This window comes from Lontra canadensis, unplaced genomic scaffold (assembly GCF_010015895.1).
Source record: "Lontra canadensis isolate GAN:19392208 unplaced genomic scaffold, GSC_riverotter_1.0 scaffold29, whole genome shotgun sequence".
In the NCBI taxonomy this organism is placed as follows: domain Eukaryota; kingdom Metazoa; phylum Chordata; class Mammalia; order Carnivora; family Mustelidae; genus Lontra; species Lontra canadensis.
In genome coordinates this window covers 10,823,336-10,846,012 of record NW_022631023.1, presented here as the reverse complement: position 1 = coordinate 10,846,012, position 22,677 = coordinate 10,823,336, and the positions used below count along the sequence as shown (strand labels likewise).

Genomic DNA, 22,677 nt, shown 5'->3' with positions numbered 1-22,677 from the left:
GTCGGGAGCGTATGACCATGTGCCAAACTGTTTGGTTTGAGTTCTTTGATTTTTTTTCCCCTTCGATGCCAGGAGATAGGCTGGTTAACTAGATAATAACTTGATTTGCTAATGAAGAGCGTGGGTTGTATTTTGTTCGCATGTGAATGTCCTCCTAATCCCAGTGTGTCGTGGTCATGAAATGTTCTTTGCATGTTCTCTTGGTACTGGAGTCTAGCTTTCCTGTGTTAGATGGTGTTCTCTTTGACTGTAGGTTTTTAGAATTTAACTAGGGTCGTAGACGTGCCTTATAAAGGGTAGCGTCAACATAGTGACTGACTCTCCACTTCGCTGGGAATGGAATGCATAGTGTCGTCATTTCCCATAAGAGCCCTGTCATATTCCAAGCAATTTTTAATAGTGTGTGTTAGAAAGGGCAACAAAGTTTACATTTCATACTTTTAAGAAACACTTTATTATTTATTTATTAAAGAGAGTGTAGAATTTTGTATCGAGAACAACAGACAACTATTTTTTAAAAACAAACAGACACACCCTTTAGTTAGAAACTTTCAACTGAGCCCTGTTAGAGACCAAGTTTAACTTCAGGCATGGGTTTGTTTACCACTCCCCGGAAGAAAATACAGTTAGACCACTTTAAGTTTATATTTTCTGACCATTGTTAAGAAACTGGGTGAAATTAAATCTATAAGTAGACACACAACTCACGCTTTCCTATTTCTGTAACTAATTCAATTTGTTCAGTGTATTTATGAAGGACATGTTCTATGGTAGAGACAAAATGTACGTGATGGGTAAAATGGGATAGTTTTGGATAACCATTCCCATCCCTTTCCTTCTGGTGGGGTAGACCTTTCCTTCATTGGCTCTCTTCGTGTGTCATGCTGGTCATCGCTGTTTAGGCAGGTAGGATGTGACGTGAACAGTGACAAGCATCTTGTGACCCTTTTAGGTCTGCGAGGTCACCCACTCCCAGCATCCCATGATCAGAATTCATGTAGCATGAAAACACAGTCTGTGACTCTTTTTCCCAAGTGACTCTATTAAGCATCCCTGAGATGTTCCTCCAGGGTAGTAATTCCGGATTCGTGTCCTTGTCCTCACTGGTGTAATCTGGACGGCAACCGGACCGACATAGGGATGAGTTAACCTGGCCCTCAGATCCAGCTGTGACTCATTAGTCATACTGGTGGGGGGGACAGAGATAGGTAGGCAGCGCCTGGGGTCTCTTTGACCTCTGTCCCTCACTTCTGCCTTTTTGGCCACCTGGGTTCCATTTCCTAGAGATGAAATGTCTCTTTCCGAGAAGCGATCTGTTTCCTAGCTCTGTGCTTCCAAATGCAGGGTGTCTGTAGGCTACTGTATCCTGGCCTCTGTTCCCAGCCCTCCAGACGCCCTGCAAGCTTCCCTTCTTCTCTGAGCTGCACTGACCTCCTCCAGCCCAGCAAGGGGCTTTTCTGCTCACAGGCTATGTGCTGAGCTCAGGAGCCTGCGGACGGGGGCTTTTCGTAGACTAGCTCTTTTGAAGGGACAGACCGTATCCAGCCCCTCTGGAGCAGGGTGTCTCTGGCTGATACCATGTCCCCTGGCAGACAGGCAGGCAGCAGCATGTCCTGGAACCAGGTTCTGCTGTAACCAGGAGAGCCTGGAGGGTTGTCCGCTCAGACCCCAGGCTCGCCTGACTCTGGAAGGGGGACTCTTCTAGGCAAGGGTCACCAGGGATGCCTGAGAAACTGGGGCCAGGGGACAACGCTGGAGTCCCCGGGGAAGGTGAATGCAGGTCTGCCACCCAAGACCAGGCAGGTGGGCTGTCTCTCCAGGAGCTGGCTGTGCAATCATAAGCCACTGGCCATACAGTGTGGGAACATTCTAGAAATCAGTGGGGTTGGAGAACAAGGGCCGAATGGATGGGGTGCTTCTGGTTTTATCAGAAAGGTTGGAGATTTGGGAGTTTATTTTAGAGTTTGCCACACTGCTTTGTAGGAGAAAAAGCCTTCTCTATCTCTTCTTCAAATAGCTTCTTCGAGCTAGGGGGATCTTTTGATTCATAGAAGAAAATTTGTTTCTGTGTTTAACAACTTGAAGAATTTCTGCTGGAAACTGCTAGCGGGGTTTTTTTTTTTTTATGTTATTTCACGTGCTTTCTTGCCTTTTATTTTATGTTGCCTGCCTTCTCTTTCCGAGGGTGGAGATGAACGTTCCTGCGGACAGGAGCACTCTGGAATGGATGCTCGCACAGTCTAGAGGAAGCGGGGTCATTTCCAGCGTGAGGCGAATGTGAGGTTGGCCGAGGGTCTGCTCACTCCAGGTGGGCCTGCTCTCTAAGTTAGAGCCTCCACTTAGGCCGGAAGGTGAGGTGAGGGAAACTGGGGATCCCAGATGTTCCTTCTTTGCTTTCCAGTATAGGAACTCGAGTTCCTACCGGGGAAAAGCATAGTTGGTGGCACCAGAAGCCAGTGAGGAGGTGAAGCCCTCAGACGCTGTGGTCGGAGCTACCCTATGAGGTATTTGGTCAAAGTCACACCTGGAAGGTGTCACCTCCTTCTCTCTTCCTGCCCTGAGGTGCTGACATGCCTCTTCCTGCGGGGAATGGTCGGGTCAGCAGCCAACACTCTCCTGGCAGTGCCCTGAGTCATGCCTTGTGCGGGCCGTGTCATATCCTGTAAATCAAGTTGGCGTGTTGATCATACTTGGAAAATGGCTGTTTATTTGAGTGAGAGGAAAGGAAAGTTCTAGAGCTCCCTTTTCCTCCCCTTGCGTGACGTCAGATCCAGGATGTGTTTGTAGGTCATGGAGCTCAATTAAGGTACATCACCTGATGTCTGCAGGAGCTAGAATATCTTCCTGATAAGCATGGAATTCTTCCTCCAAGGGAAGGCTAGAAACGTCTAACAGCTCTCTCTCGGGAGCATTGAAACCCAGATTCCCCCATGTTGGAAGGTCTTATCTCTGGGTTGTGATCTCTTAGTAGCAATGCTAGTAGCATACTATTCTGATTCGGGAAGTCCCCATGCTGCTCCAGGCCCCTGTCTTAGGGGACTGGGAGGTGGACTAGAGAGGTCTGCCTCTGTGGTTTCCGTGGCCTAGTTGTGGATCTGATGTTATGTTATTTAAATGACGCCCAGTGCTTGTAAAAATTCATCTCTGCCTCTAAATAATTGCATCAGTAATAGGCAGATCAGTTCCTCCATGAAGAGGAACCCTGCTACTCTGGCCTTGGGGAACCAGGTAACACACACGTAATAGAGTGATTTTTTGGGACCCCATGTGTGGTTGTTGTATTTCAGGGCAAACCTGCCCCTACTGTATGTCAGGGGTTTTGTGAGTTGTTTTTAATAGGATTCCGTTCTACTTTCTATACCAGCTTCTAGTGTTACTGTCATCTGAATAGTGGGACTATTTTAGTATTCAAAGCCCACCAAGTTAAGACTGTTCAGAAGTGGGCTCGTTTGATCAAACTTGCAAAAAAAAAAAAAAAAAAGTGGAGCGTTTCTCTGCTATTTCCTGAGAACTAACCAGTAACCAGGGTTTCTTTTTACTCAGTGGGAGGAATAGAGATTTTTTCTCCTAGGAACACTGGTTTTGTACTCTTATCCTTTAAAAAAATAACATTCCTAGTGGCTGAGTTTCTAAAGCTCTGTTTCTCTGCATTTCGCCTCTTATGCTCAAATGGCTTGCTTCCTCCTGTTTCTCTATCTAAAAGAAGGGGGGCCCTCGGGATGAGGGTGATACGGGGAACCGGGGAAACGGAGAAGGTGGGGAGGAGCCCGCGGCTTCCCTTCTCCCCACTGTCGCCGCCAGGGGGCGATCTCCCTCCTGGAAACCTGCGGGTCGCGCGGCGGCTCCGGGGTGCTGGCCCCACCGGCTGTGGCTCCGGGACCGACCTCTCGAGTAAATCCCGGGGCCAGCCCGAGGGTGGTGAGAGTGGAGGCGGAAGAGGGCAAGAGTTGGTGGCAGGCGTGGGCAGGGGTCTCAGCGCCCCCGGGGTACCTGGTGACCCTTTGCCGCTCCGTGGTGCCGGGGCTGGTCGTGGGGTGGGGGGAGGCCTTCAGCCTTCCCATCTGCTTTGTGAAAGTCCCTGAGACTCGGCTCCCCAGGGGTCTCGGGTGGAAGTTGGACGTCCCCCCCCCCCAGGAGGCGTCCTCTCCCACAAAGGTTCTAGGAGTCAGGTCTTTACTGGGACTGGGTAACAGTCTCTCCTGGGAGACCAGGACTTCCTGAAATTCAGATGCAGAGCACTGGTGGGGGCCACAGAAGCTCACTGTGCGGGGTGTGTACGGGGTGTGTGCGTGAGTGCGTGAGTGTGTGTGGTGTGAGTGTGTGTGTATATGGTGTGTGTAAGAGTGTGAGTATGGCGTGTGTGTGAATGTGTGGTATACGTGCGGCAGTGTCTGTGGTGTATGATGTGTGTGTGTGTGGCCTGTGGTGTATGTGGCATGTGTGTGAATCTGTGGGGTGTGTGTGGTGTGTGAGGAGAGTATGAGCGTGAGTGTGTGACAGTATCGGTAGTGTGAGAGTGTGTGTGTATGTGGTGTGACAATGTGTGGTGTGTGTGAGAGAGGGCTGTGTGTGGTCTGCGAGAGGAGAGTATGAGTGTGAGTGTGTGGTGTGTGTAAATGCATATGGTATGTATGTGAGAGGGTGTGTGGTTTGTTGCGAGTGTGTGTAGGAGTGTGTGGTGTGTGAGAGTATGAGTGTGTTTGGTGTGTGAGTGTGTGGCGTGAGAGGATAGCATGAATGTGAGACTGGTGTGTGTGTGAGTGTGCTCTGTGTGTGCACGTGGTGTGTGAGATTTTGTGTGGATGTGTGTGGTATGTGTGCTGTGTGTGATCTGTGTGTGTGGTGTGCACGCGATACGTATGTGGGGTGTGTGTGTGTGTCACTAGGAGAAATGAAGATATGTGGATTGAACGAGGGAACAGATGGGTCTGACACTCCGTCGTCGCATTCAGGCCCCATGAAAAATACAACATGAAAATCTGAAGCCCCTTATTGAAAATTATGACGAATTTGGAGGCGGTGACAGCAGAGAATTAAACTAAGCGTGTGCCCTTCTAAGCACACCGTCCCTCGTGACGGCACAGATCACACCCCCAAGAAGCTGGCCTGGGCCCTCTGGGTTTTCAGTTGGTCTTGGAGCGGGTGCGGCTTTGTCTTCTGTCTTATTTGGAAAGTCTCCTGGCAGGTTGTGGGGAGCTGGGCTGCCAGTACTTTTGAAAATGTCTGCTTTTATTTCACAGAAGCACAGATGGTCTAGGCTAATCAGAGGATACAAGACCCGAGCCCCTCGGTGACAGCTGCGCCCCAGGGCCAGAAAGGGAGTCACCTGCCCATCTCTTGGCCCCTCTGTGAGGGCCTGCCACAAGGCGCCCAGAGGCCCAAGAACCTCTAACCCACTGATTTGAAATTAAATCCTTCTTTTTGATCTTCAGTTGGGCACTGAGGACTTTTCTCCCCTTTTCTAGTAGGACAGAGAGGCTTTCCAAGCCTCTGCCTTCAAAGGACCATCCAGGGGACAGTCAGAAGAAGCAGGGAGGCCGGGGGAAGGGCTCATGTCCCTTCCCCAGGGATTGGACACTGCTTGGTCCAAGGCCATCTCCTGGAGAGAGAGCTGCAGGGTCCCGGGCAACTTCCAGACAGGGCTTCCCAGCTGGGTGCTTCTGGTCAGGTCGCATGGATGGTTTTGGAGCCTGGAGAGGTCAGGAAAGAGGAGAAAACCCACTGTGTGAGCAGCCTCAAGTTGTAGAAGCTTCTGGAGGCGGACGATCTTGGACTTGATCCTCCCGCCATGCACCTGCTGTCACTTTCTTTCACAAAGCAGCTTCTCGTTTCTTTGTCTTGCACTGGGCCAGACCCTCCAAAACCTTTGCGGTTCTGCTGGTTCTTGTCAAATCAGTCTCATTTCTACACACACAGAGCAATAATCCTCTCTGTTTCCCAGTTCTGTCCTGGGATTAGAAAGCTTGCTAAGTAAAAATGTTGACAGAAAGTTGCACAAAGTTCATCCTTGTGGAAGTGACTGCTTCACTTTGAAGGAAATAGCAAATTCTAGCTTTGTTTCTCCACATAATGCAGTCTTCCACACTCCTGAAAGCTCGGAAAATATCTCCTGGAGGCATTGACTTAGCATTGTGCTGGCATCATTTTCCGCGAACGAATGTGTTGATGGGCATTTTACCAATCAGCGTCCTTCAAACGTTATCTGCTAGATAGTCACGTGTCAGAAAGCGGATATGCTGGCAAGATCTTTGGTAACGATATTTATTTGTGCACATGCGTTTAAAACACACATTGCCAATAGCCCAAGTGTCTTTGAACTGTGAAGCCAACTTCAGGTGATGTCAGCTGAAACCCAGCTAGCTGAAGTCCAAACCCTCCTGGCCCCCTCCTCCCTACCCTGCGTAGATAGGGAAGTTGGCAGGCATGTAACTCATGTTGTATTGCCTTAGCTACATTAGCTTTGTACCCTCACATCTACAGGTGGTCAGCATATGTGTAAATACATGTATATACGTGAGAAATCTACAACAACAACAACAAAATGTCCTGTGTATGATAATCGGCTCTTGGCATCTGGTTTTCTGCATTTGATAGTTTCCGGCTAAGAAAAATGCAGAATTCCACCACATAACGTGAAAAAGTTATGCTCCTAAAACGGTTTGTCTTGAAATCTCTGCTGTGTGTTTTTGGGAATGTCCTTAACTAAATGTACATATGGTATGGAAGAGGCTATGCCGGTCAATGTTGCATAAACTAACACAGATTCTGTAGTCGAAATATTTAACTTGTTATTGTAAAATGTGATTTGTCATTGAGAGATTATTTTTCTGTATGTATATGAGAGTATTTTAGGAATCTAATTTAAGTGCATAGAACTATAGAAAAAAAAATAAAAACCTATTCCAGGAGTAGAAAATGCTTAATCAGATTACTTGGGTTCAGCCCAACTAAATTTCTTATATTCAAAAGAAAATATGAATTGCATATGTTAGATATTCAAAGAAGTCATTTTGGGGGGCAGAGAATATGATTAATGGAAGTGAAATGGGTGGTGTGAAAAAAATGACAAGCATCCTTTAGCTACGACCTCAGATGGGACCTTGGTGTTTCATTAAAAACTGATTTGAGCAGGTAACATTCTGGAGGGTGGTTGTGTCAGGAAGCGACAAGAGGACTGAGAGCCTGTTTCCCATCAGATCCACATACCACAGAGGCTTCTAGAAGTTCTGGAAGTTTGGTCAGGTATTCAAGACTGAATCAAATACCCTTCTAGAGAGTTCAGAACATGAAGGGAGGTGCCCCGCCCCTGGCTTCCAGATCACCCTTTACAGCTCTCTTTCTGGATAGATTGCGCATGTCCCTTTGGTGTTCGTGTTTTCAGTGAAATTTCCTGGGGCATCTTCGCCATCTCCTCCTGTCGCATAGCTGGGTGGGCTGAAGAATGAAGCGTGCACAGCAGCCTCCTTAGGTGCCTGTCCCTCACGGAGATCCAGGGGCAAGAGGCCATCCTTCTCTTCCCAGAAAAGGGTCAGAAGTCCAGGCTGATTCTAGGGGACAGACTGGCCACCAGGAATGTCCCTGCAGGCCTCCTGTGGAAAGATGGTATACACAGTCCCATGAATCTCAATGTCTAAACCCCTGAGAGCCTTATTCGGGAGTCATTTCTGGAGGTGGCTGGCCTTCCCTGACAGACCGGAAGTGACGCAGCGGAGAAAATAGCCGGTTTCTGGGAAGATGGGGCCCTGCATGTGGGTCCCTGCCATGAAGAGTGTAGGGCTGATGGCTTGCAGGGATGTGTGGGGGGTGTGAGCTTGGGTTTTCAGCAGGTCTATCAACAGTTAGCTGTGTGCTTCTTGATGCTGCTAACCGACAGTTGGAGTCCCTTATTGATAAGCCTGAGACTGGGGGACACTGGAGTCCACGGGATTTCCTGGACTTCAGGGGGTGGGAAGCTGTGATTTCTCAAGCTTTCTGGAATCCGTTGAGTCATAGAAGGAACATGCAAATCACCTTGAGGAACTATGTGGATGTAACTGACTCTGGTCCCAAAGATGGGGCCGTTCCGAGATCTCCTTGTTCAAGCTTGGCCTGGGGAGCCCAATCCCAGGCCAGCCAGCAGAACCAGATGAGCTCTGGTCCATCTGCCCAGCACAGGGGCTGACCCTCCTCAGCACCATGCCCTCTTGGCTGGGGCAGCAATAGGGCTGTGAGTGGGAACAAGTCAGTTGCCTCTCGGGCCCTAGTTGTCTTGAAAATTTGGGGGATAGGAGAAGCCAGAGCATGAAGGTCCTGCCCAGCAGTGCTTACAAGCCACTCTGGTTAGCCTTTATCTGTTTGGAAAAGAATGTGTCAGTCTGAATGAGTCCCTTGTATTTCCAGTGACAAATGGGTCATAGTGCTGGTGGCATGTCGCTCCCCTCACAACCCTTCCCTGGTGGGGGTGGGGGTGGAGGTGAGACCAGTTCCCCCCCACCCTGCCATGGATGTCCTGTTGACTGTAATATACTTCTGTTGCCAAATAATGGTACTATTTAACTTTCCACAAAAGGGAGACTATATTGTCTGATATGTAACGTCTATGGAGTTCTAAACATTATTAGACACTATCACAACTTGTAGAATTATGTGTATCTGTCTAAGGTTTGATGAAGCAGGGCCAAAACATGAGGTCGCTTTTTTTGTTTGTTGAAAAGAAGATGAGATTATTTCTGCTGTTTGAGTGTCCCTTTGGCACCTTATTGTGTATGCAATGTTCAATTTTGCCGACTCAGCCTATGGTAACTGATTTTTTTCCCCTTAAACCAGTAGCGACATCGGTACAGTTTGCTATTCCTGTGTATCTTGAACCTAAAAAGAAGAAACTCTTCAAAACAGCTCTGTGTTCATTTTGACCTGGATGGTTTAAATTCACATGGTTCATGAATAAAGTGAGAAAGCCAACCCTGTCACGGTGGATTATTTTGGGTTCTTTCGGTCCCACCTCCTTTCTGAGCAGACAGGAAGCAGATAGCTCTGCAAATGGCTTCTCTTCCTATGCTCTTCTTTCTCCCATGGATAAGGTAGTTGTGGCAAGAAAGCCAAACTTAAAACCAAACTAAACCAACAAGACTTCCCATGCTTTCTTCGGACAGATGTTAGTGCTAAGTAGAACTCGATTTCCCAGTACTGAGTACTTCTGAGAATTTGAGAAGTCGGTGAGGTGTGGGGGAAGAAACACCGGGGGCGTGGACAGGGGAGCATAAAGCTACCATTGTCTTATGAAGGCATTCAGAGGATTACTCTGGCTTTCCGCGAAGTTTCCTACACCAACAGCTCTGTGTTCAGAACCTTGAGTTTTAACTCTGGGCACCATTAGCAAACCCAATACTGAACTTTGTTGTTATCTGACTTTTAGGGGATGATTTATAGTATTTTCTTCTGATCTGGTTTTAAGGTAATTCTTCCCGACTTCATCACTGATTTCTCTGAATATGACTCAGTCCTTTAAGCTCTCTGGTTGACTTGAACGCCAGTTGCACTGTTAGAGCACGTTAAAAAAAAAAATTTGTACACTAAAACAGCATGTCTTCACCCTTTTTAAACCAGGAGGCCCCATTTTTCGTAAATCTAAAAATCCTGTGCCCTTACCTTGGTTTCTTGAGGTTTAAAAAATAAATTCAATCTCATCATAAACAAAGAAAATAATGCATTTCTTCTCCAAACTATACCTAGTTCTCTCTGAGCTTGATAAGGTGCCTCTTGCATAGCTTGGAGGGTGGAAGGAATAAATACCTATTTAACCCAGTTTAGGAGCCAGCATAATCAAGGAAATAGTTTATTCTAGAATATTTATTTTTCGCTAATTATAGAAGAGATAATTGTTAATGCTGAAAATTCAGCAAACACAGAAAAGTACAAAGGAAAGAAAATCAGTTCATGGAGATATTCTTCCACATGAAAATAAATGTTAACATTTTGATGCTCACCATTCCTGTATTTTCTTGCTCTTTGTGTGTGTGTGTGTGTGCTAGATGCTCTTTTTGTTTTTGTTTTTAAAGTAGGCTTCGTGCCCAGCGTCAAGCCCAACACAGGGCTCAAACTCATAACCCTGAGATCAAGAGTTAGATGCCTAACCAGCTGAGCCACCCGGGTGCCCTAAGGTGCTCTTATACTAAATAGCTAATATTCATCGAGCACTTCCCTTATGAAAGGCAATGTCCAATTATGTAATTTATATAAATCTTTTCACTATTTTATTGATTGCTTTCTTTTAAGTCATATATATGTGTGTGTGTGTGTGTGTGTGTGTGTGTGTACATATATATGTATTACATTATGAATATATATATTCTTCCACAACTTGATTTTTAAGGACTGCATAGTATCTCATTGTCTGAGTATATCCTCATTTATTTAAGCAATCCCGAAGAGTCACATTAAGTTGCTTTATAATCATCCCCTTGCTTGAATACAATGTACATGGATCTGTGGGTAGAGTGACCCACCGAAGATCTGATGATCACATAGGGCAGTATTTGAAGCATTTTGTCATTTCCCTTGTTGCTGTGTGCTTGTTGGGTTTGATCTGAAGGATTTGGGCAGTGTTACAGCGGAGCATTCTCCTAAAGATATTTTGTCCATCAGCTGCCACATGTCTTAGAAGCTTGTGGTTTTACAGTGATTTGCATGTGTTGTGCTTTGCCTAGTGCCCTGTGGGGCTGGCTGTAGTCAGGAGGCAAGCTGGGATGTAGGAAGACAGGGCTTTTGAGGGAACTTGGGGTACTGGTTGGGCTACAGACTCAGGTGCTGGCACTTAGACCCAACATCCCATGGCTTCAACAAGAGAGGTTTATTTTGCCCTCTTGTTAACGACCCAGAGGTCCAAGGTCTGGGCAGGTAGGGTGGCCCCGCCTTTGAAATCATAGGCTCTACACTGGGGTGCGGTTGCTCCAGCTCCCATCTTGTCGTCTGCATATAACCAGATGGAAAGGGGACCTCCTGAGAAGATTGCATGCTGCTTCCTCTTGAGGTTAATCCCGGAAGATCCATACATCATTTCTTCCCCTCGCTCGTTTGCTGGAATTTCATTCCTCGGTCAGGCACTGCAAGGGACACTAGTAAATGGAGTCCCTAGCTGGGTGGCCCTACGCCCAGCTAAAAGTTGGGTCACCGGAAGTTGGGGCCAACCAGCAGTCTGGGTACTCCTGGCTTCTGGGACTGTACCAAAAGGCCCCAACGGGGTGTTTGTCAGTTATTAGGTGATTATGCAGTTGGCTGGCCAGAGTTTCAGACAAGCATGATTGCCAGGAGGGATGTGTCGTTCCAGCTGGAGGGCATGTTGGTTCCAGCACAATGGCCCCAGGCCTCCTCATGCCTGCAGGACTTCCGAGCTGCAGTCGCCCTGTGTCCGCCCACCTGAGGGTAGCTCTAGGAAGGGAATCAGTTTGCTGTCCAGACCCTCTTGGAGGGTGACCAAGAACAGGCACTTGAGACAGCTGGTGTCTGGGGAACTTTTTTTTCTAGAAGGCCAACAGGAGGGAAAATGTAGGGAAGATCTGACCTGGGTGAAGGTGTGAATCGGGAGCATCTTAGGGACAAAGTGGGAAGGGACACAGGGACTCAACTAAGATTCGCTTTGCCTGTTGGCTCCAGCGATGGAAGGCCGCGTGCCAGCGTATGGTCAGGGCCATGGTGGACCAGCACAAAATGGAGGGCGAAAGACCTGTGCTTGGGGACTTGATCCACCAGTCTGTCAAGCACGTGATGCTGAGCACACCCCAGGGCCCCTCAACCTCTTCCCTCATTTGCAAGTAGGGTGATGTCTATCCCGCCTGTATCACAAGGGTGTTATAAATTCTAAGGTATGTGAGGTGGTCTCCAATGCGGCATCCTTTATGGGGGAGGGGGAGAGATATGCCAGGATCAAGGGTATTTTACTAGGGAGAGGCCTCCTTGGAGGACCGATGGAGCAAGAGTCATCCTAACGCTCCATTAGGAACCAGGAGCTCTGGAGGACCGTTGAGGACCTGAGACGTTCACAGGCAGTACCAGACAGACCCTGTCATGTGACCTTGAGTCAGGTGAGTGCTGTTTCACCAATGGATCCTTGGGGTCAGGTGATCCCGGGAAGTGGGAGTTGGTGGAGCCAGTAATTCGTGTTACTGACATCTTGACATCTCCGAGGCCCTCTATTAAATTCTTCGATATCTTGCTTCCCTCTCGCAGCGACTCTGGACGTGGGTGTTGTCGCTCCCATCTACAGGGGAGGAGACTGAGGCTTGGAGAAGCTGGGGTGCCCCCGAGGTTGGGAGCAGCAGAGCAGGCTTGCACACACACTCCCTGGGTGGTCCCGGGACAAGTTCCCAGCCCAGGGTGCAGAGCGGCTGAGGTCTACATCCTGAGCTCTACTGTAGATGGTGTCCTAGCCCCTTATTTATGGAACTTTCTGGTGGTATGTGCCTGGCCCGTCCTAGGTAAAGGTTCTAGGCCCGCAGGACATCCTTCTAACCCGAAGTGTGATGATGGCTGCACTTCAAACAGGTAAGTCTCGGAGGAATCCCTTCAGGCAACCCTGTCAGGTTAACTGTCATCTTCAGAGAAGCACAAGTCTTATCACCTTGCGTTGGGTCCCAGCTTGTGGAGACAGGACCGTACTAACATTTGCAGCTCCGGCCTGCTGGTTGGCTAAAGGCCCTGTGAGAACTGGCAGCGCCAGCGGGCTGAACCTTTCAGTCACCGGGGTCGCCATCACTACAACCGCGGCTTCCAGCGGGAGAGAACATCCCGATTTCCTACTCTGGGCCAACCATCCTGGCCATTCCTTGGTTGAGGACATGTACAAGGGCTGGGATTGCTACTCTGCTGGCTTCTTTTGCTGAGTGCCCAGCTCTCACCCCACCCTCTGCCCCCAGTGGGATTGAGGGAATGAATGCCTATTAGCAGATTAATGGCATTCTTCTAGTAGATTCTAGAATGAAGACATCTTTTTGGCGAGAATCTGAAAGCCTTTACAGAAAGCATCGATGCCTTTATACTTAATAGAACAATACGTTTTACAGATGAATCACTTTGGGGTCAAAACAAGACCCGTGGGACTTAAGGACTTGTTAGAGCCATCAGATGAGCACAAGCTGGCCCTCTCTGAAGTACCTTCTACAGACCCAATCCACCAGACAGACGCAGGACACAGCAACAGGCGTTGGCGCATGACGGGCAGAAGCTGTAAGAAGCATGGAGAGCATGGTGCCCATGTCCTGACCGGCCCGGAGGACCACTTCCCGTGTCTCTGACTGGGCATGGGCATGGACAATAGAAACTCCAGGACAGTAAATGGCCTGGTTTGCTGGTGTCTTAACTCCACCTGCATGGTCAGCCCCTCCCCTGGCTCTGGGCTCAGAGGCCAAGGTCCCGAGGTAAGATAAGATACATTACGAACTTAATAGTGCCTGGCATAAAAGTCCTCAATAAATGTCAGCTGTTTTTTTTTTTTTTGTTGTTAAGATTTTATCCATTTGAGAGAGAGAGACAGAGCACAAGCAGGGGGCAGAGGCAGAGGGAGAGGGAGAAGCAGGCTCCCCACTGAGCCAGGAACCTGATGTGGGGCTTGATCCCAGGACCATAAGATTATGACCTGAGGCGAAGGCAGGCACTTAACTAACTGAGCCACCCAGATGCCCCTTTAACGGTTTCTTGTAATGATACAAGCTTCCATAAATTCCTAAGAATAATCTACACAAACTAAGATCTCCAAACAATGGGCCTTTTAACCTTTCAACTAGGGGGATTCTGAAATAAAGATATAAAAATAAGGCTCCCGTATTTCCACTTCAAAAAAGACAGAAAACACGATGTTCTGTTCAGGAAGCATTTTATTGTTGCTCCAAGTTTAGGAATTTTCACCGACAGAAAATCAGCACTTTCAGAAAACCTCCCGCATGGCCCTGCTCAGCTTCTGAATCTTGGTTTTTGCAGACATATCAGCGTATTTCTCTCCAATACGGACAATCATTCCACCCATGATTGATGGATCAGTCTAGAACACAGGTTGGAAACATGAAAAAGCACTGATATTTCCCTGATCAAACGGAAAGATGAAAAGTGCTTTTGAAAGGTCTACATGCTGCATAAATCAGGGTGTCTCAATTACATCTAGAGAAAAGCAGAAGTCAAACCAGGCCTGGAATCTGCAATCATTTAAGTCGAAAATGTAAAATTTCTAGTACAAGCAACTGAGTATATCATCAGATTTAATTTTTCACTTTCCACAGCCATTAAACTGTCAGACAACCTGAGGAGACATACCAGACATAATTAGAAACTTACCTTAACTTCCAATTTTAAGACTTGGCCTTTACTCAGGAAGCTCTTCAGGACCGTTTTTAATTCAGTAAGAGTGGCTTCATCTAAAGGCTAAAAAGGGACAAAACCATCCTTTAAATTTAAATAAAGCACAACAGAAGAAGCTTTCCACAGTAAAAGGCCGGAAATCTCACTGGCACACACCCACAAGACCGGCCTGGTGAATCCCCGCGTGGAGCGGCCGGAGCCCTGTGAGAGCCGCTCCCTCCCCGTCTCTGCTGCCTGGAACTAGCAGTGGGCGGTGCGGGGACTAGCAGTGCCGCTCAGACCCGGGCACAGGGGAAAACCCTGACCTGAACGATACCCGAGGACACAGCCTCTTCTCTGTGCAGCTATTTCCCCGGGTGGAAAGCTGCAGTTTAACCTGGTCCTTGAACCCCAAAGCCCCGCAGTTAGCAGGAGCTCTAGAGGCACGCCCCTACCCTCTCGGAGCCTCGGGGAGGGCCCAGGGAGGGGGGGCAGCTCCGTCCTCTCCTCTGACAGAGCGAGCACTGGCAGTTCAGCCCCTCCTGACCCCACTCCTGGTGAGATGTGGGCGAGTCAGGCTGAAGGAGAGGCCTCTCACCTGTCACAAATCTGAGCTCCCCACCCCGACATCTGGGAGTCCAAAAGCTAGCAGGAAAGTGTTTTGTCTTTGCACAGATCTAACAACGTCTCTTGTGAGGGGTGGTGCTGTAAAAATCTATCAGTGTTTTTTTTTTTAAGATTTATTTATTTAAGAGAGGGAAAGAGAGAGTGTGCATGCGTGGGGGGGGTGGGGAGAGGAAGAGGGACAAGCAGACTCCCCACTGAGCTAGAACCTGAAGTAGGGGCTTGGACAAGCCCGAGATCATGACCTGAGCCGAAATCAGGAGTCGGACGCTTAACTGGCTGAGGCCCCCAGGTGCCCCAAGTCTATCGCTGTTTCATCAGAACATTATTCGCCGAGGCTCCAAGATGGGAGAACTTTGAAGTATGCGCTTCCACTGAGACGCATACTAAGTGCCAGGCATTTTACACCCACCATCTCCTGGAATCTAGAGGATTCGGGGCAGCGAGAAGCTCTTACTTGGTCATTAATCAAGAAGTGATTTTTTGTTTTGTTTCCAAACAGTGGAAACCTATTTATTCGAGAAGTTTCAGCTTCAAAAGCGTTAGCAACAGTTGGTTCTAAGAAACTTCTACAACAATAGGCACCTTTAAAGAAATCACGTCCTTCTATCTCTGAGTGACCTGGACCAGGGCTTAGCCACGGGGACGGTGTGACCACCTGCCCGGTGAAGCCTCGCCCGGGCTCCCGCTGGGGAGAGCTGCTGTGGTCCCAGTGCGCTGCGGTGAAGGCCTGAGCTGTGCTGATTCTCGGCCAGTTACGTGCTTCGGCGGCACCAACTATGGAGCTACGAGTGTGCAAATGTTACTACGTGCTAAAATGTCTCTCTGACATTGCGCTCTTTTGGAGAGTCAGAGTATCCTGTAAACACCAGAAATACCAGGCAAGGTCAGGTGCTGTGTATTCCAAGCCAATCTACCATCCTCTGCTGATAATTAAGCCCCACAGGTTGCTTTCCTGTAGCAAGTGAACTGCAGTAGGAAGGAAACGGGTATTTAAGACACCAACAAAGTTAATTCTGGGGACGCAGTGTAGCTTACAGAACACGCACTTCTGCAAGAGAGGCCCATGTTCAAATCCTGATTCCATGTTTTGTCACCTTGGGCAAGCCGCTTAATTTCCTTGTGTTTCCTTATCTATAAAGTAAGGATAATTCTACCTCACATGGAACTCTGCTATTAAAATAGTAAGTTATAAAGTACCAAGCATACGGCAGGTTTCAAAAAAATGTTGTCATTATAGCCCATTTCAGCAACACAACAAGATCAAAGGGCCTATGTGCTGATCGCTCCCACTCACCACCACAGAAAATGAGACACCCTAGTTTCAAGAGCCTACTTACTAAGGTATTTACAAAATAACTCAAACTTGTAAAGGAAAATAACCACTACTTCCCAATACATTTTAACCAGTCTGGTCCTTCGGAGTGGTCACTGGTTAGGGAGGCACTAAGAAGATATACACTGGCCCTTCCAGAGCAGAACTGTACAAGAACTGAAGTCAACCTCCTAAGTGACAAGTCACCTTTACCAATTCCTGGATTTCAGCCCGTTTTTTCCTGTTCGTTATGCAAAATGTGACTCATGGCAGGTCAAAGCAAATCTAGCGGCACCAGGCTGTCACTTACAGATGCGGTGGTCACTGTGCACGGTACTTCCCCACGGTGGACGCTCATCATGGTCGAAAACGCAGAAATGACTCCAGGGGTGTTGTCCAAGCGACCATTCTCCGCGAGCAAATCTGGGAAAGGGAAGGTGTCTCAGTAAGATGAACCTCACTCGAAAGAGATTACTCAGGAGATATTATATTCACCTCAAAAGCAAGCTTAGATTTGTAGTCTTAAAATACCGTATTCAACGTCCTTCAAGAATGTGAATTAAGAAGATGCAACTCGTTATTTAAAAAGTATACTCAGGGCGCCTGGGTGGCTCAGTGGGTTAAGCCGCTGCCTTCGGCTCAGGTCATGATCTCAGGGTCCTGGGATCGAGTCCCGCATTGGGCTCTCTGCTCAGCAGGGAGACTGCATCCCTCTCTCTCTCTCTCTGCCTGCCTCTCTGTCTACTTGTGATCTCTCTCAAATAAATAAATTAAAAAATAAATAAAATAAAAAGTATACTCAGTGTTGCAAAGAACCAGCACTGACTCACGTCTAAATTAGTAGGGTGGGTGTGGGGGGGGAGGTCTCACAGATCTGCAACGGCTCTCTTCTTCACAGCTTGCCACATGACTCTCTTACTTCTGGTTGGAATCTACCCTCAAATTAACATAGATCCAGATTCAAAGACGACGACACGGACGCACTTTCTTCAGGGCTCGTATTCTGGTTGACCAAGGGACTTTAAAAGGAAGCCAAATGCACCAAAGAAATGCAAATGTCATCAAGGACAGAGTCATAACCACGGGCTCCAAAGCATTTTCTTGGCATGAATCCCGCTGGTCTTCCCCATAGGCTGAAAGTACTGACCGTGATTACTTTCTTACATCTTAATACGCTTTGGACAGTGCTCCTCGAGCTTTAATGCACAATTAATCCACACGGGGAGCTAGTTAAGGCGCAGACTCTGATTCAGCAGGATGGCTACGTCCTGGTATTTTCCACTTCCAAAAGGCAGGCGATGCTAATGGCTCCTGGTCCACGGACCCCATTTCCGGTAGCTTCAGTGGGAAAGATCTAGTACTTACTGATCAGGTTGGCTGTGAGAGGAGAGAACCTCTCTTTTGCACTTATGTCATTTAGGCTTTTCACTTTCACGGAACGCTTTATATAGGGATTCATGATGGAAGCAGCCATTTTGGGTTCCTTCAAGATTTGCTGAAAGTACCGAAAGTATTACAGCATTAATAATCCTCGCTGCCACAACATACTTTATTCTGAATCATGTATTTCGTTAATGAAATCAGCACTCAAGCACACATGAAGAAAAGTTTAGAGTCAAGTAATTTTCTTCCCTTTGAAAATACAGTGTACCTTGATTTTATCAGAATATAATGGTATTTCTTGAAAAAATTTAAAAACACTTCATGTAAAGTCTCTTAAATTTGTTTTTGCTTTTCAAGAGAGGAAAAAAACTAAGCAGCCAAAGGGTTCAATGACTGCCTATGCTAATGTATTTAATGCAGGTAGGACTCCAGATGTTCACATACTACGAGGCCAGTGACGCCAACACTCACGTGCAGACCTAGAAAGGAGGTCTGATGGCAAAGGAGGCCTCCCTGTCATGACTTTCCGGGGGCCTCTCCGTCTCAGTCTGATCCTGACTCCGTCCAGCATTTTATAGAGCCCCATGAGACCTCTGGTGTTTCCAGAGCAGCCTCAGTCTGGCTGGGAGGGAGAGCGGACAAACAGTGGGAGTGCAGCTACCAGGAGACACACCCCCTCCCCCCCATGCATCTCCATTTTGTTATTTCATAAATGTCCATTTTCAGTGACCCAGGGCAGCTTCCGGCACCTTGCTCCCCTCAGTATGAGGCCAGAGTTCAATGAACCAATGGCTGTTTCCATTTGGACACCTTCCAGTTAAATACCTCCAGTAGCCCCTTCTCCCAGGCTCCTGGCTGGAATTCTGGTTCTAATCTAGGCTGCCTGTCAGGCTAAAACTTGTCAGGCTAAAACAATTTGAGTGACTCCATAGAAACAATATTTCCCCCTAAAAACTGCTGAGTTACACAAATGAAAGAGCATTCTGGTGTTAGGGGAATGCAGTCCTTCATGTTTCTCATCTTTTTCTGCTGCATCACCCAGCGGGCAGCTCATGGCATCTGCGTGGCACCACACTTTCCTGCCAGTACCAAAACACTAATGTTTTATAGCGTCTTCAGGTAACTGCCTCCTTTCTATGTCTCCGCATCTTAACTGGTTTCCAGGTTTTAGTCAAATCCCATTCTAATGACCACAACCCAGGTCATGCTCATGAACGCGAACACCACTGTTCAGGTTTAAAATGGGTGTAAACAGCAAGTTGCGGGCAGTCATTATCGCCTCCAAAAATTCCCATGTGTGATCCTGCCTGCTCTTGCTACCCTTCTCCCAAGCGTCTCCCACAGTAAGACTGTTGGCTCCGTGTGGACCATAATCGCATCAACTAAGACCGCAAGCATTATCTGTGGAGATAACTGGACAAAAAAGGAACAGAGAGCTAACATTATTGTCTGCGAGGACAACAGTTCCGATAAAAAGCTTAAAATGAAAAATGTACAAAATATGTTAAGTATTATCCTCTATGACTGGCCTGTGAGGGTTTTTTCTCCCAAACAGTAAGATAAAAAAATCTTTAAAAATAAGCAGATTAAGAATACGAGAACTTCTTAAAACATAAAACCAAAAAAGAGCAAAAATTTTTCTGGAGAGAGTATATATTAGACTCTTCTTTTATCTAGAACTTACTGTTGGGGGTGGCAACTACAAAGCGAAAAGAGAAGGGGAAGCGACAAAATGGGCAGAACTTATTAACTAGAAAACAGAGTTCAAATTACAGCAGAGATTCTCCTCTTTAATTTACAGAGTAGACTTCTGTTAATTCAACTAATTACTCCTTTTATGTTAAAAAAAATGTAAAAATAAACTTTCCCCTGTAAGCTTCATGATCTTTGTCAGATCTCTACTATCATTACGGAGCCCATACACCTTTCCTAATTTTGCTGCTCGGCATGCTCTGGTCATTTTCCTCTCACATCTTGGGAATAAAGTAAAAGTTGAAACTGAGGAAAGACTTCATAAAGAAAATAAATTCCTAGTAGAGAAGGTTATAATACACTTTCTAAAGACTATTTTGGAAACATCTGAAATACAAACACAGATTTTCAAAGGGGACTTCTATTTCTTCTCTTAGCCCCAAATCTTGGTTCCTAATATTAATATCCTTGATATGCATCTGCCTGTACCTATTATACAATAGGTTCAGAATAGTAAGACCCACTACTCTCACTACCAACGTGGTTACAGAAAACCCGTTCCCCCCACCCTTTTTTTGGTACTCCATTTTCTTTTAGGATATACCTCATTAGGGATACATGGTCAGATAATTAAAGCAAAAAATACACAATGGAAATTTAGTAAGTAATGAACAGAAACGCTACTTACTGCTACTCTCAACAATTCTTTCTCTACTTGCTCCAGTTTATTCTGTTTCGATGCAGCCGAATAAAGAGCAGTGGCATAGCGACCTTCGATACCATATACCTGAACAGGTGGCTTTAAAAAAAAAGGATGGGGTAGGGGAGGAAGAGTAAAAGAAAATCAGTTAAGATAGCATATTACCAAGAGGAGCATTAAATATGTATATTAAAAAAAAAATGACATCACTTAAAGCACAAAACAGTTGAAACAGGTCATCAAGGAGCTATTCTGAAGGGCAATTCTCAAACAAATCAGGGCTGTCTCCTTGGCCAGGTCACTCAATCTTCGAACTTCCGTATTTTTCATCTTAAAACAAGGTGCTGAGGAACACGGTGTCCTTTTCAGCTCTAACTATAGAAATCAGTTACGTTAATTCTGAGAGGAGCTTATGCTTCCTTGGAACACAGTAACTGGTCAGTTCCAAGTACTGGAGATTTTAAACACTGATAGAAGCCCGTTTTGCACATTAGAGCCAAGAAAACAGGTATTTACGAAACATACACCAGGGTATTTTTATATATTTCATAATAACATTATAAACTCCCCCTACAGTGCCTCCTCACCCATGTTCAGTTTAACAGAGCTCTTTAGCAACTCACTGAGTGCCTCATGCTTGAACGATTTCTCAGAAGATACTGTAGCCTTTTCCCCACACACCATCATCAATACATGACTACATATGCTTGGCGGTGCGATATGGTTGTAGTAGGAAAGCTCAGGCCTTGAATGAGAAAGATTTAGTTCCAGTCCAGCTCTAAGACCAAGCTGAGTAACCTTAGGCAGGTTTTCCCAGAGTCCGTTCCCTTTTTTGTAAACGGGAAGACTGGCTACTTTCCATCACTGTAATGGGGTTTTAAGAAAGTCTCACAAAGGTAATGCACGGGCCTGTCGCACACCAGGCATTCAACTTATTCCATTCTCTACCCCCATGCACACGTCACATTTTGGAAACCACAATTCATGCAGAAAGGTTTAGGTAGTACTTATACAAAAATCTATGCCCTAATTGTACTGCTGTTTGACTCACACACTTTCATCTATTTTACAGTTAATTACAAATACAAAAGTTGACATACCCGCACGAGCTTGGAAAATGGCCTGACCACTGTTGTACTAAAGCATCGCACCTTCAAAACAATAAAAACATTTTAAATTATTACTTTCTGAGCATCATCACGTAGGTTACATGAGCTGCTCTTTATTATCCAGAAGTCAACTTCCCCACTGAGAATCATCCCTAGTTGCCTGGGAAATTTGCTTTCCCACCAAGTCCTTCATTTGCTAGGAACAAGGAAAGGCTAGGACATCCATGTAAGACAGAAAACACAAATCTGGCTGAAATACAGGTTTCAAAAAACAAGATTTTTGGCATTTATGTTACCACCCAAGAGCAAGGATTTTAATAAAAAATGGGAAGACTGCAATCACGATGTGCACGAGATGTCACTTTCTTAGACTCCAAATGCTATAGGAAAATAAAGATTAACTGCAGCACTCTGATGTAAGCACAGGCCCTAGCTCTGAGAACTGTATCTTGTCTACCAAGGAATAGAGCTGGGACCCACTGTTTAAAAAATCTGCAAAAGCCTGGGTCACCTTTAAATAATTTCAGCTCTGTTGTGTATTATACCAACTGGCTGTGGGGATTAAAAGACTTATCACTTACAGGCAACTTACCTAAGCTGCAAGGTGTCATGATACGCAAAGCATGGTGCTGATATGTAGTTTATATATAAAGAGTATGAATTTTCTTTCCAACTCCATCTTCTGTGTGACTGTGGGTTCGAATCTCAGCTCTACCTACCCCTTCCTGGCTGAGCTGCCAAGGACGAGTCATTTAAACCTTTCCGTCTCATTTTCTTTATACAAAAGTGAAATGGGTTTTGCAAATAATCCTTAGCATTACTGGTGACCCCTGACCGGTTTAACCACCACAACAGAAGTTAAGTGACTTAGGGGTGGGCCGTGTCCTTTCCTTGCGGCCCCCCTCTCCCTTGGTCCTCAAGCTGCCTGCTTCCCGAGGCTGTACTCGGGGGTCGCCAAGGTCAGGCACGCGTCACCCTGCACCACCTGCCCCGCGAGCGTCCACAGAAGGGAGGCAGGGGCCGCCTGAGCTCCTGTGTGTCGCCCCCACTCTTAGGGCCCCACAACACAGAATGGCGGCCACGCTTCCCCAGCTGTGGCCTCACCCGTGGCCCTTAACGACCTGGTACGTTTCACCCTAGGAGGGATCGTCTCGCTAGTTTTCAGGACCTCCGTTCTCTCACCTGCCGGGACAAGCCAGACACTGCTGGGACAGCCATCTTGTGCAGGAGGCTGTAGGTCAAACCCGAGTTAGAGGGAGAGACGCAAGGGCGCACGCGTGCGTCAGCGTAGCCGCTCGGCCTTCTGGGAAATGTAGGCGTAGGTCTTCAGGACGCATGCGCAGAGGTCACAGGCTGGGATTTGTGGTCTTTAGAAGTGGGTTGGACCCATTGAGCTAGTGGGCACCGACAACGCCGTGAGATAAAATGCTTGCGTTACTAAATGGTCCTTAGTGTAGGATGGATTTATTGTCCCTAGTTTTTAAATTGCCATTTAGATAAATAGGTGGCATGTGATCAACTTCACATTCATAGCTAGCTTTATTAGCATC

At 46.9% G+C, this 22,677-nt stretch overlaps 1 protein-coding gene across 1 annotated transcript; it reads right to left on the bottom strand.

Moving 5' to 3' along the window:
* Positions 1 to 13,829: 13,829 nt before the first annotated feature.
* Positions 13,830 to 22,419, bottom strand: ATP5PO (ATP synthase peripheral stalk subunit OSCP). The gene is made up of 7 exons (XM_032865387.1): positions 22,310 to 22,419; positions 21,119 to 21,169; positions 20,007 to 20,117; positions 17,609 to 17,738; positions 16,554 to 16,666; positions 14,302 to 14,388; positions 13,830 to 14,011 (listed from the first exon to the last, which is right to left on the bottom strand). Exons 1-7 carry the CDS (start codon positions 22,343 to 22,345, stop codon positions 13,898 to 13,900), a joined length of 642 nt encoding a protein of 213 aa, XP_032721278.1. The 5' UTR covers positions 22,346 to 22,419; the 3' UTR covers positions 13,830 to 13,897.
* Between the last annotated feature and the right edge of the window lie 258 nt (positions 22,420 to 22,677).

What these genes read in the sequence shown, in the direction of transcription:
- ATP5PO (XM_032865387.1), bottom strand. Translation starts at nt 22,345, where the DNA reads ATGGCTGTCCCAGCAGTGTCTGGCTTGTCCCGGCAG. An exon ending in AAGAATTGTTGAGAGTAGCA is followed by an intron (nt 17,739 to 20,006) that starts GTAAGTAGCGTT and finishes CGGTACTTTCAG; the next exon opens with CAAATCTTGAAGGAACCCAA. An exon ending in GCACAGTGACCACCGCATCT is followed by an intron (nt 14,389 to 16,553) that starts GTAAGTGACAGC and finishes GTCCCTTTTTAG; the next exon opens with CCTTTAGATGAAGCCACTCT.